General features: G+C 41.2%; 1 protein-coding gene across 1 annotated transcript in view; it reads right to left on the bottom strand.

The window, feature by feature from the left end:
* Positions 1–14602, bottom strand: part of slc12a2 (solute carrier family 12 member 2) — a 74249-nt gene that overhangs the window by 33676 nt on the left and 25971 nt on the right. Inside the window, exons 2-8 of the mRNA XM_071906476.2 lie at positions 9462–9581; positions 7223–7298; positions 6136–6231; positions 1092–1231; positions 886–996; positions 483–591; positions 97–221 (exon numbers count right to left, since the gene is read on the bottom strand). Of these exons, the coding sequence (XP_071762577.1) occupies positions 97–221; positions 483–591; positions 886–996; positions 1092–1231; positions 6136–6231; positions 7223–7298; positions 9462–9581 (777 nt within the window). The remainder of the gene's footprint in view (positions 1–96; positions 222–482; positions 592–885; positions 997–1091; positions 1232–6135; positions 6232–7222; positions 7299–9461; positions 9582–14602) is intronic.

Genomic DNA, 14602 nt, shown 5'->3' with positions numbered 1-14602 from the left:
CCGTGTATTCCATTCTATGAAGTTTCACCACATGCATTATTTACCACAAGGTGCTTCATTTGCTGGGGAGTGCTAATAAAGACCTGTAGTACTTACAGCGAGGTCTCCTGAGATGTTGGCACCAGCCAGAATGCCAGTGGCTGCAGGGAAGAAGATGGCAAAGACGGAGAAGAATGTCTCGCCTCGGAAGTCTGGACCCATGTTCTCCAACATGATTGAACCTGACAGAGTATAAAAAAAGTCTGATAAAGCATGCAGTGAAAACAAAGCTAAAGCAAATCTCAGCGAATTCAACAGGTTCCGTCTTGTGATTTTAGTTAAAACATCTCAACTGGTGGTAAGGGCTTCATACACCAATGACTCTGCATGATCTCTGGGGTGTAATGACACTGCTGAGGTTATGAGTTGGTAAAACATACATTAATTTTGCTTGAAAGATGTTTCATTCGATGAAGTCTTGAGAAAACAGAGTGTGGCCATACCGTCATAGCCAAAGAAGCCCATCGATTCCTTAGACTTGACAGGAATGAAGGATCCAATGAAGTAATTGATGATGGCTGTGATGAGGACAATGAGCAGGAAGATCTGGGCCTGTGGAGAAGCCAATCAACAGATATGTTAAGAGTCACCACTGATCTCATTGTGTGTTGGGATATTTGTAGAGCACCGAATCAATGCTTGAATCAATGTATGAATCAACCTGAAGGTTTTTCCCCAATTGTATGACACTAATCTCGACTTGATCTTGAAAGACTAGGGAGTCAGTTTTGGGAATACTCATTTGAATTCAGATTTAGGCACTTAGGTCCTATGCAATTTATTTTATTTATTTTTAAACAATAGGACCACGATGTCTGGATATAGGAAATCAAACTCGGTTCATACCTTGGCCTCCCATTCCATTCCTGCCACGGAGATGCCCAGGAGAAGGATCACTGTGATAGTGCCGATGATTCGGATATCATTGACTGGATCCGTCATGACGGCGTCTGCACCCTACGAGAAATTACAGGGAGACTCTAAGTGGAATCACAATGACAATGAACGAATTGTAATCCCTGATTCACCGATGAAGGTGTTGAGGAACTTACGGCGAGAAGCTCCTGGACAGTTTCAGCGAAGCCCACCACATACATGGCGACGGCCACGGCATTAGCGAAGGCGAAGATTAGACCGATAGAGCCACCAAACTCTGGACCCAAACTTCTCGATATCAAATAATACGCTCCTCCTGAAAAGCAAACATCAAATGGACAAGATGTTAGTTGAACAGTTTCAAATGGCACATCTGTTAGGGTTAGAGTTAGGGTTATGAATTAAAATGATGTGTTTATACGTACATTTACACATATTTATTTATATAGCAAGTATGTACATACCTATATTTATATGTGGCACCTGAATTTCCCAAAGGGGATTAATAAAGTGCTATCTTATCATATATACACATACTTATATTTATATATACACTGTAAATATTTCATATTTATTAATCCATATCAATCAAGGCTGTTAGTAACATCTGTAAGTAACAACTGTAAGTAAATCCAGTGTTACAAGTGTTTTTTTGCTATTCTTATTGTTTCTACTGTTTTTATTGCTTATTTTTTATATTTTGAATGCATATATTTGTCTTTTTTTTCCATTTCAAACAATACAGTTTCATCTCATCTTATAGAGTGAGGAGATCATCTTATTACAGTAAATGAGCCTCAATAGATTTCAATGACAGACAACAGATTCATAGGAAATGCCCCAGTAGTAGTAGTAGTCATACAAGTGTGCAATGAACAAAAACAATACAGATTCAGTAATTCACAAAGGCCTAACTGACCAAAATCCAATTAGTCCTGTGAATGTGTGTGTGAGTGTGTGTGTGTGTGTGTGTGTTTGTTGGCAATTGGAGCTAAAAATTGGAGGAAAAAACTGGAATACTTTGAATGATTAGCTTAGCAAGTGTTCTGACTGGTTGTATTACAGTAAGTCTTTCTCAAGGCATGTGATTAAAATCCACTGCCACACTTTGGTGGGCAGTAAAGAGTTCGCCACACATTCAGCTTTATTGACAATGGAAACTGTATTCTGTCAGATTCCAACACAAAATTCAATTAAAACAGACTCACAAATTTACTGTGGTACAGTCAGTTTCAAGACATGACAGGGGGTCAGAGACAGTCTGTTTTTTAGGCAAGAAGTGGAACTTCTGCTAAATCTTGTGTGAAGCAGTTCAGTGAGCGGAGCAATGCTGGAATAGGCTTCATGAATATATTCAGGAGCCAGCTGCCAACAACCACACCTGCCCAACACTGTCAAGGAGAGAGGACACCATTGGACCTCCAGACTTCTGGCGGTCCAATGGTGTCCTGCTGCCCTGCCATTAGGATGTTTGGTCAGGTGTTGGGGACCCACCGCTACATCCCCACCTTGCAGCTCGGATGTTTCCATCCCCTGATTCCATTACTGTGGACCTGGAAGAGATCCTGATGCACCCTGAGTATACCAAGACCACTGGGTCACTGCAACGGTAATCATCGAGTAATAGGACCACTAGTTCCTTTATGAAACAAAGGGGAAGGAGCTTGAAGCATCACAGTGACAGGAGCAGAGGGTAGCTCAGCGGTGGGAGCTGTAGTCAAGCATGCCCTGTTCACCCTCAGTGGGAACTCTTCCCTTCGCATCCTGTCCAGGTCAGATGGTTAATGGCAATGTCTCTCTCCAGACCAGACTACCAGTCAGACCAGACTACCAGTCTGGTCAGGCGTGATAACCTAAGAGCTAGGACACTACATTTACATTCCAAAAGGACAGTGAAGGTATTTCCATTGTCAAGGACCATAGAATACCCATAAACATCTCTGTCTCTTGCCCATCTTTGAGTCTACAGCGCGTCATCCTGGGTTTGAATCCGGCCCAGGACCTTTGTCGCATGTCATCCCCTCTCTCTCTCTCTCTCTCTCTCTCTCTCTCTCTCTGACCTGATCTTTACGGTCTATCTCCGCTGTCAACTTACTCATGGGACCTTTGGGTTACTCATGGGACCTTTAACACCATGCACCCTGTTACGCTTCGGACTTATGCGCTACATCGTCATGACACAAGTGCTAAATGAGTTCTACCTCCTCAGTCTTCTCAGTTATTCAGTATTCTTAGTAAGTGTTCTCAGGTAGTTCAGCTGTCGCCCTTTTCATTGCTGATCTGATTGCTGACTTGTGTCTTCCATTGCTTAAGTTGGGTAATTGTGTCTGCTTAGCTGTTGGTCTAGTTATCATTCTTCTGCTCATATGATCACACATCTCCATATTGCTGCTCATTCATCTCCACAATTCAGCTGTAGATCTACCTCCTGTATACTTCATGTAAAAATAAATCATTGTGATAAAATATTTCTGTACAGCCAACTCAAGTAGCATCAGGCAGACCTCATTGCCGTGTGAAATAAAAAAGATTGGAATCCTCTGTTTTGCCTCATCCCATGAGTGAGAAATGTCTGAAGATCCATTTCAGACCACCCTGCCAGAGCGAGCAGGAAAAGCTCATTCACTTGAAGGAAAAGCGCTGCAATCTAGAAACCCATGGCTGACTTTCCCCTCATGCTGGGACAACTGGGAGAAATGCGTTTCAGTCAGCAAGACACATAATACATCTTAGGTTCTGATGGATGACAGACTGTACACTAATAGCTGGGTCATGCTGGTAAAAATCACATATCTGGAACACCTAGTTTCACAGCCAGACACTAGACACTGGTCAAATGTCATGTGAGAGCTCTGCTGCTCCGTAGGGGCATTACAGTGAATAATAGAAAAGTGAAATAGCACTGGCGCCTCACAAATGTACCAGAGAAAATCAGTATCGCAGCACTGTGTATTATAATAGAATTTCATTTGTAAAGCATAAACAGTTAATTTTAGGAACATCATAATAGATAGTGTCAGTCTTTAAGAAGCTGATTTCCAGGCACCAGGGGTCATGTGTGAATAAATACAACAGTAAGACACTGTTCCAAGAACAAAGGAAAAATTAAATAGAAATTGTCAATATGTTGTATTTAGAAGCAGAAAAAAGGGATAATAAAGAGCTTTTGCTCACAACTAACACTAATTATTAATAACTATCATAAATAGCAAATATTTTAGCAAAATAATTAGGCCAAAATTGTGCAGCCCTACTGGACTGTACGGAAGAGGATTAAGGCCACATGTGAAAATGTATTTGAGTTCTTAAAGTCAGAATTTTGAGAAAAAAGACAGAATTCTGAGAAAAAAAAGGCAGAATTCTGACTTTAAACTCAGCACTCAAATACATTTTTCACGTGTCCTCTTCCTTTCAAACAAAAATATCCCTTGAGCTTTTGCAATTTTGTTTCAAATGTCTTATGCCATCTCGCTGTGTCCATTTTCTAGAATGACTGGTTACATAGAGCGATAGAATGCCTTCTACTGCAATTAAAGCCACTGTAGGTTTTATTTATACTTATTATAGTTTGTAAAAGCACGGAGGAAATTGCTAGAAAGCATTCTTGAATTGATACGACATGAAAGCTTTTCTTCTACACTGTTGATGGCTGGAGTAGGGGATTCATACTAAACTGGAGTGAGGGACTCTCATATGATTGGAGAGTAAATAGTCTGCAGCAGAGGAAATATAATACAATATGGTAATGCATCACTGTTTGAGATATCCTTACTTACTTATAAGGAAAACATGAAGTAAAGGAGAAAATGAACGTATGGAGCCAGGATTGATTAGATTTCCTTTAAGAGGAATGTTCTTTGGAACCGATTCATTGTAAGATAAAATCATCAATTACCTTACTAAATGTATTTATTAAAATGTGTATGTATGCGTGTTCCCAGTAGGGCAAACTGCTGACTCAATTTGCTTCTGTGCCATAGCTACATTTGAAGGATGAAAAAAAAGGGAAAAATGCTACATAAACCTAGCCAATGTTTTATCTTGTTCATTTCTACTACTTCAAAATAGTGAGCTTTACTCTCATGCCAGCAATCAGAGTTGTAACATTAAAGACTGAATTTATTTCACATTGAAATGGCTATAAAGCAAGCTGAGGTGACATGAATAATGAGCCCATTAACTCCATGACATACCTAACAATACATGGAAACTACAGGTCGACCAGTTGATGGGTCAGGCTGATTAATTAGGGCCAGTCAGTGGATGTGAGCATCAACTATGGTCAATTGTGCTATATTGTGCTGATAATAAATATCATTCCCTGACACTGTTCATGTGAAGTGTCTCATTATTTGTGAGGAGAGTTTCTACATTGTCAGCTCCACATTGTTTTGACCGGATCTGTGAGTAAATTAGAACTACGGGATGCAGGTAAGTGGATATATTCATCTTTCTACTATGTGAGCTCATATCACTACTCATATTATTACTACATGCTCATATCACTGCCAGTTTGGCTTCTCTCCACTGGCCATCTATTAGATTCAGGATTGATTACAAGATCCTGCTATTCACTCGTGTTGTTTTACTGTATATCTGTGTTTTAACTGTTTATCCTTTACTCATGTCATTTGTTTGCATTGCATTTCTTTGCACTATTACACCAATGACACTCAGTTGTATCACTCCTGCATAAACCAATCCTAGTAAAAGAGTACTACATTGTTGTGTAGCTGATGTCAAGGACTGCTTCAACCAAACTGTAGTGGTCGGTATTGTTTCTTATTTGATTCAAGTTGAAACCTTGAGGAACATGCTAAAAAGTACGTTCAGACATGTTTTATCAACTTAGGAGCATTCTAAAGAATCAATTGATTTTGTGTTAGTTATGTTATGACTCCAGATTGTCAGTAACTTGGCACCCAAATTCTGCTCAAAATGACCCATACTTTAGCTTTTCTGCACTGGTTTCAGCATTTAAAATCACTTCCTAATACATTTTCACAAAGAAGCTGTTACGACTTTATTCTATTGTCGTTGTATTTGCCCGTTTTATTCTGATGTTACCCTGTTACACAATGTTTGGCATTATTTGATGTTCTTGTTTCTTGTGTATTATTGTTTCATGGTTTATGAAACGCTTTGTTTCTCTAGAAGTGACTTATAAATTAAGGTTATTATTATGACTATTACTATTATTTGAGGTAATTTGAGGCATACCTCCTCGTACAAAACCGTTGGTGGCGATGGCGGAGGTGGAGAGGCCGGTGATGGTCGTCACAACTGTGGCCATGAGGACAATCACACAGGAGAGAACTGTCAAAGAAACCACAGAGTGTTAATAATTATGGACAACAGTCTGCATTTCTACAAACACCATTGTGCAGTAAATCAACTGGTCATTAACACATTTTTAACATCCCTCACAGTCATTCCGAGAGCCCCATGTGAAAAGTAGCAGCAGAGCTAAAGAAAACAAGCTAGTACCGTTCAGTTGAGCACATGTGTCACCTTGTGGCAACATTTCACATCAAAGTGGAGTGTTATCAAGGTGTGTGTGTGTGTGTGTGTGTGTGTGTATAGAGGGGGGGGGGGGGGGGTCCAAGAGAATTTGGGGTGGACGGTGGTGTGTTGTGTGTGAATTGAAAAAGTAATTTGCACAGAATCTCCAAGGCAAAGGTCTGACATTCCCACCCACCGAGCACCAAATGCTGATAAAATGTGTCTTGGATGGATAAATCCATAAGGGCTTTTTGAGATAACGATATGAATGTCTCGGTTATATTCAGTCTTTGGTCTGTGCTTGTTGTTAATCTCTCTGTAGACTCTCTCTGACTGTGAGCCAATCAAATCAAATCTGATTCAAACAGGTTCAAAGTTAGCGAATGCCAACTTTTCTTCTCCACTAAAGGTAGGCAAAGCTATGCTAGTTTATATTATTTAAGGGGCTAAAGTTGATGATGCTTACCAGCTAGGTTTGCTAATATGCTGATTTTGATGAGAAGAGCTAGTGAGAGAAGCATAGTCTTTGATAATGCTACGTTAGCCTCGTCGCTAACAGCAGCTTTCCATTGAGTTTTGACAGTTTGCTAAGCACTCGTGCAACAGACGCATCTCCACATTTCTCAAGCAAGTGTGACACACTTTACGGCCTGAATGCCCGGACTTGCTTTGTCACCATAGCAACTAACCCTTAAAATGCCATAGTCGCCATTTTATGGCTTACCAGCCAAATTAGCATAGCAAAAAGTGGAGGGACCGTTCTATCCATTCAACTTCTGTGGTCTACTCTAACATGTCAACTTACCAATTCCTGCCTGGCCCACGATCCATGACATGCGGATGAAGAGCATCACACCCCAAATGTTCAACATGCAGCGGACCTGCACAGAGGAAGGGCTGTTAGTTAGGACGCATGCAGGATGACAAGTACAATTTAACCAAACAAAGAGCTTTCCAAACACTGTCTGAGAACATGCCAGTGATGGAGACTATTGGATGTTTCCGATGAAGGTTTCAATCAACATTTGATATGACTGGCTGAAGTCCAAACCTGCTCCAATTGCAGTCTCACCTTAGAGTAGAGTAAAAGTGTTTCGCTGTACCATGCAGCAATATTTCAACATGTACTTAGAGGGGAATAAATTACAGTTACACCAGGCAATGTTGCACGTTGGTGGGTCCAAATGGCAGCGAGCGGCAGCTGTCTAAAAAAATTTGAACTTCAATACGCTCGTGTTTACCGACCCGGCCGGTCCGTGATGCTTTATTCCAAAGAAAACTAAAGGGAGGAGAGAGGAAAAGATCTAACGTTCTAATGACAGTTTGGATTTCACTCTTAAAATGTGACTTGACTTTGAAAAGTGTCCATACCTGAGACCAGAATTACATTTGGGCAAATAGTGAGAATCTACAGCGTCTCAGTTAGTAGTTGCAGCCCCACTTTATGGTTTAGGCTGATAAGACGGGATCATTTTATATGAACATCATATATAGTGCTGAAATGAAGATAAATTAATTAGAATTCAGTACCGTTCAGAAACGGTATCACAGAAAAAGATAGTCGCACACTCCTTACATTTGCTATATTTATTTTATGCAACAACTGTGACTATTTCTGTACTTATCATTTCCAACAGTCTGCACTTCCTGGGGTGCGTGTTGTACTATTTTTGATTAGGAAATGGTATCAACCAGAGTCTAGATATTCCTTCAATCTGCTGAAGTGTCCTTGAGCAAGACAATGAGTTCCTTACCAGCTCCAGGATCAATTAAGTCTAACGTTAGAAAAGATTATTTGAAGAAACTATCCTATACTACCACTTGGTGGAAGCCATTACAATCCAAACCACAGACATGAAAATGAGTGCAGAGTTTATGTTAGAGGGGATGTGAGGGCTTTTCATGTCAAAATACAAAGCAGGGAGATGAGACACAGACCTTCATCCCCTGCTAACTTTACCTTCCAAAGTTAAAATCCACTTCAGAGCTCCGCACCAACCACATTCTCTGGTTGTTGCGAGTGCGATTCCTTTTCCTCAGTCGTATCACAACATTAGAGCCGAGAGTAATTCACACTAACGGCCCAAAATCCTTAGCGGGGTGCGATCTGCTCGCACACATTTCACATTATTTAGTGGCACACTCATGGTCTACACTTCACTCATCGCACATAAGAGATTGTGACCGCTTGGAACGTGAACACATAAAGACAAAACACTACGACTAAGTTGTAGTTTTAAAGTTGAAACCAAAAACTCTGTATTCTTACATTAAACATAAAGCTACTTCTCGTCTGCAACCATTTCAGAATGCAGCAGCAAGATCTTTAACTGGCTATCAGTTGGACTTGCAGTTAATTTTAGGATTTATAAATGGCTTGTCCTTAGTTTAAAATGGTTAGCTGTTTTCTTTGGTCCGAAGCAATATTGTATTTGGTTTGTGTAGGTTCACACTGCCCAATTACAAGCAAACCAGGGCTTGTAAACAAAAGTCACCTGACTCACAAGTAGCTGGTTTACTGGACAGAGTTTTGGTAAGCTGTCATCCTGCCCGGTTAGAGATTTTGGCAGCTGGGAGGTGGGCAAGTCAAAACAAATCCAAATCCAGGTCCTGTAAGTTTAACTATGGACTTGCCTGTAATCTTTGCTGTAATTTACCATCTCTGGTGTTCATACAAGGTAAGAACACATAGAAGAACAAATAGATAAATAAGAGCATCAGTTCAGTGGGGGATTTGCCCTCGCTTCGTTTTGTTATGCTAGGCTTCCCAAGCATGAAGAACTGCTGGCTGTCAGATGTCAACATCCATCTCTTTATAGTAGTATTAGTATTAGTAGCAGTGGCATTAGTCGCGAGGACACTGCATTCCTGTTGATGCGGTGACAATGTCAAACAGCTCCGAGAAAGATGACAAGGACAGAGAAACAAAAAGCAGAGAGAGGTGACGCTGGAGATTGCCATACATCAGATTTTGTGACTGCAAAGGAAAATGAATGGAGAGATGACTGCATTCAGGAAGCAGTGAGAAGAGGCCAGCTACTCACCAGCACCCCCTTAATCCAGCCGAACTTGACCACTCCTTTGGACTCGGCCGCCTCCTTCGCGGCGGCCTCCTCAGCCGGGGTCAGCTCATCACCGTTGGCGAACCCATCTTCAAATGGTTCCTGAAAACACACAAAAGAAAAGCCATGGTTATGTCTAGACACAACAAGGGACACCATAGACTGACTGCTATCAAAATATTACCCTTATCGTTCACTATTCATTCATTATTGCTACTAGCGCAAGTAGCGGTGGATCAGTCATCATCACAACATACACTGTGGTAAAAATGGTACCAGTTTCTACTGTCATGGTTCCTGTCATTACCAACTTTTTCAGAGATCATCACGAGTATTTACAATAGAATAGAAAAGAATAACTTTTATTTTGAAGGGAACTTCAGTTGTAGTAGCCAGCAGTTGAATGACACAAGTTAAACACATCAAGGTTATTAATAATAGTAATAGATTAACATAAGATAATAAGATAAATTCAACAATATACCATCTGAATAAAGCCTAGAAAAAATGAAGTAAATATAACAGCTCTTCATCTGCCAGTGCCGAGTCCGAAAATGTACAAATGGGTTCAAATGTGAAGATACAAAAAGAACAAGCTGCCATATAGTGTTCAATATAAAAATGTGTGATAAAGTCACATGTGTGATGAAGACATAGATATGAAAAAGATTATTGTTCAGCATTTTTAGAAAAGCAAAACAGGCAGGTAACTGACTTGACTATGTTCCCATTCCCAAACTAATAGCAATTTGTCCAGCTGATATTGATAAATACCATGATATTACCACCTACAGGGCCGTTTGGAGGCAAAATAACAGGTCTCAGTGTCCCCTTTATCCTGGACACTGGCTCTTTAAAACAGACACATTCATAGTGGAGGATTTCTGTCCTTGCGTTGCAGCAGAAGGTAAAACACAGGAAGCCTCCCTCCTGTGCAGACACAATGTTGTGACGTTAGTGGCCCCCCTGCCAGAGGCTCTCTGGGTGTACAGCATACCGTCTTCCTGCATTTGTAGCCTAAACCTCTCCATACACGCCCAGTAACCTCAGGATGAGCGCAGGGCAGTGGAAAACCAACCCCATGACGCTCATTTCAAAGCCTTTACAACGTCTCTTCCCTTCTCCGACCTGTAAGGCTGTACATAAAGCGGAGTGGAACAAAAAGCAGCTTAAAAACTAGCCTTGACATTCTGCTTTACAAGCACTGGAACAAAAGTCAAGCCAAAACAGCATTTACATATGTATGGAGATTAGTATTGTAAAAGCTCTTTGGGTCACACTAGCCACCGGCAGTGCGGAAAAAGTGTCCATCGACTCAATGCAAATGCCTGCTCACTCAGCAGGGTATTGACATGCTAGGGTTCAGTATGTTCCTATGGCTGGAGAGAGGACTAGGCAAACAGAGAGAGAGTTGGGTAAAACCAAATATCTCTAAAAGGGTCTGTTTTCAGATGAGTTCAGGCATAATGAACTGGAAACAGCAAAGGACAGTGGTAGGTGATATACATGATGAACAAGAGAATACATGTATCACATCATGCCGTGAGATTCATTTTGACATACTGTGAATATCCTAACTAGGCTTGGGCGATATCCAAAATTTTATATTGCGATACTGTCCCGCCAAAATACCACAATATACGTTATTATCGCGGTTGTTTTTTTTCTGCTTTTTTTTTTCAAGGTATTTTATTTTATTTCTTCCAAATTACATACAATTTCTAAGCTATAAGAATAATTATTATTATTAACATCCTAGAAATTTTATCTTACTATTCAAGCATTGGTGGAAACAATGGACATTTGGTGTAATTTGCTCATTCCTGCTATTTCAAGAAAAACAGGCTGATTGTGGAAAAGGAAACCCACTTCAATTAAAAATATTCGATATTGTGGGAAATATCGTGATATTCGATAATATTGAATATTGTCCCAAGCCTAATCCTAACACTGCATTTTGCACAGTATGACATGTGGATATGAGCCTCCCAGACCGCTCAGGTCATCTGGGACTGCTCTGTTAGCTGTTCCCAGGCTGAAAACACAATCTGGTGAAGCTGCTTTTAGTTATCACGCTCCCAGTTCCTGGAATAAACTTCCAAATGCCTCGAGATGTGCTCCCACTGTCACCTCTGTCTTTCTTCCTATGCTGGAATACAGTAAATCATAGGTATAGAGGTTTGTGCCTATACTCTGATTAGGGATGTCAATGGTTAACCGTTAATCAGTTAACCCCCGAGAATATTTTTAACCGGTTACGCATGTTGGTCTATAGGTTAATTTAGTGTTGCCAACTTGGCGACTTTGTTGCTAGACTTAGCGACTTTTCAGACCCCCCTGGCGACTTTATTTCTCAAAAGCGACTAGCAACAAATCTGGCGACTTTTTCTGACCATGGGAAGCAATGTTAAAGTGTTGAATCCCAAAGCATTTGGTAATAAATTGGTTCGGCTGATGCCGGTTTTCTCTACTCTACAGAGAGGTCTGACGGTCACAGCGCTTCCCACACACAGTGTAGCTCCCTCCCTCCGCTGAGAGCGGGGACTGCAGGATAGGGTCCACTTGTAATTGCTACCGGCGTACGCCGAAACTGGCCCGGCTGGGCGGAGTCAGCACTTAATATTAAAACGGGCTACGCTGCGGCGTGCATAACAAGTGCAGATATTTATATGCAAATAACAGCAAATGGACAGCGCTTCGAAATGCGGCGCCAAAGCTCATCTATCTACTAAAGCAAGGAATCTCTGTCTGTCTGTGAGTCTGTCTGTGAGTCTGTCTGTGAGTCTGAGTGAGTGTGTGGGTGTGTGTGTCACATATCTCGAGAACCGTTCGTCCGATCTACTTCACACTTGGCGGGTGTATTGCTGGGGACCAAGGACGTGCAGTGTCGGATTTGCGCGACACGTTCATTATTAATAAACTTTGAATAAACAAGCGAACAGCGCTCTGTGCAGCAGCGGGACGAACGGGCACTGCACTAGTTGAGTCAATGGCGCGCCGGACTAAAAGGAAAGTGCCACTTTCTTGTATTTCACGTCATTTTGCGTTTTTTCTTAAAAATTAATCGGTTAGTTTCCGGTTAATGGGTGTCGGCCTATCGAAAGCAAAATTAACCGAAACTGACATCCCTAACTCTGATACATTGAATTTGCCTTGTGAAATGTGCTATATAAATTAATACCTTCAAGGCCTTAAATTTAGATAATTTAAAGACTTTTTCAGACATTTATGAGACCCACGGATACCCTGTTTCAGTTTGACATTATCATTCTATGGGTTAGAAACTGGAATATTTCTATCTGTACAACAGTTTCTTTGCCTCGTAATGGACAACTGAACTTCATGCTGTTCCGTATATATGGATGACCTTCAGTTTATGGATTGCACTCATCCACTGTGTGACCGGGTCACATTACAGAGCGAGACAGGGAAGTGTGGTGATATAGCGTCGGCCCGCACCATGCCCTCCATGTTCAGTGATGACGACAGTGATGTGAGCCCAATCGTGCTGTCAGATGAACACATTTATTAGCACGTATTGTCATGTTACCAAACGAAGACCCTATCCCCCGTAAGGTCTTTATTTAACTTTAAGATACCTATTGATGTACACCAACAGTGGGCCAATTCACAGGCATTCTAGAGTTTTTGCAAAGTTTAACACTGTATCGACCAAAGCACAGTGACTTTGCACATTTGGTTCCTCCAAGATCGATATAAAGTAATGAATAATGTATTAAGCGTAATAAATGAGTACATGGTACAACATAAAGCATCAGAGTACTTCCTCCCATGTCCCTATGAAGATGGTCAAGGCTTCGATTGTGCTGACACACACAATGTTGGCACTCTAAAGAGGAAATAGGTGAATCAAAGAGCATCACAATCCATTTTACACACTCCACCACTCCTTGATGTGTCATCCTATTCTTCCACTCCTCACCACTTCTCGCCGCATTCAAGTGCACCTACCCATCTTTGTTCAGTTCCGCATATCATCTGACATACTGCAGGAATGAGCAGCTGCCCTCAGGCGGTTAAAGGCAGCTGCATATAGGGTGTTTTTGTTGGAGCTTTGTGCGTTTGTCACAAAACCGAGCCTCATCCTCACTTTGGGTTTCTATATACAGAGATTAAACTGCCACCAGTGATGAGGTGGTAAATGAAAAGGTGGGTAAACTAGGAACTGCAAGTCGGTCATTATCATACGACCAACAACCATCATTGTGAATAAAAAACAATAGCATGGGGGGTATTTTATTTGATTTCTTCCAAATTACATCATATTTCAAGGCTATAATAACAACTATTACTATTATTAACAGCCTAGAAATGTTATCTTACTATTCAAGCATTGGAGGAAACTTGGTATAATTTGCTCATTCCTGCCATTTCCAGAAAATATTCAATATTGCGGGAAATATCGCGATATTCACAAAATATCGCGATATTCGATAATATCAAATATCGGCCCAAGCATACTACTTACTAAGATGCATATTATAGAATTTACCTCAAAGATTTATGCCAGGAGAAAAAGATGGCAAACTCTATTCGGTAGATAAAAAGGTGGGTAACACGACTTTAAGTGGGTTTACCCTCCATTACATCCCTTACTGTGATGGGATGAAAACTTAATGCAGAATGTCTCATAAACACAGCAAGGTAGATGGTAAGATATGGAGGTAAAAAGAGCCAAAGGTGAACGGAGGTCTATCAGCGGAGTGGCTCCGTTACAATGGGTATATAAATAGGTGTTATAAATTATCCAAGGCTACGGTGCCTCTGACATGGGCAGAGTTGAATTGTGGGAAGGAGGAGTTGGGCATCGCTCAGCATCACCTCGCCTGGGCCATCTGTCAACATGAACATCCTGCCCGTGTCCCCTTGATGACTCGGCGACGCTACTGGGGTCTGGCTCTGGCAGCTAGACTGGCAATTGAAGAAGGGATGCGAGCAGGAAATTAAAAAAAGTATTGTCAACACCGCTTAGTGGGGGACTGCAGAGGCAAGGCCAGGGAGTGGATGAACTTGGAGGACAGGGGGACACGGGTATCGGTTGTGGGTGTTGGGTGTGTTTATGTGTGTGCGTTAAGGGGGGGATAGGGTAGATCTTATAACAG

Source organism: Centroberyx gerrardi, chromosome 2 (assembly GCF_048128805.1).
Source record: "Centroberyx gerrardi isolate f3 chromosome 2, fCenGer3.hap1.cur.20231027, whole genome shotgun sequence".
Classification (NCBI taxonomy): domain Eukaryota; kingdom Metazoa; phylum Chordata; class Actinopteri; order Beryciformes; family Berycidae; genus Centroberyx; species Centroberyx gerrardi.
Note: the sequence above shows the minus strand (reverse complement) of the source record. Positions and strands in the feature narration are given on the sequence as shown.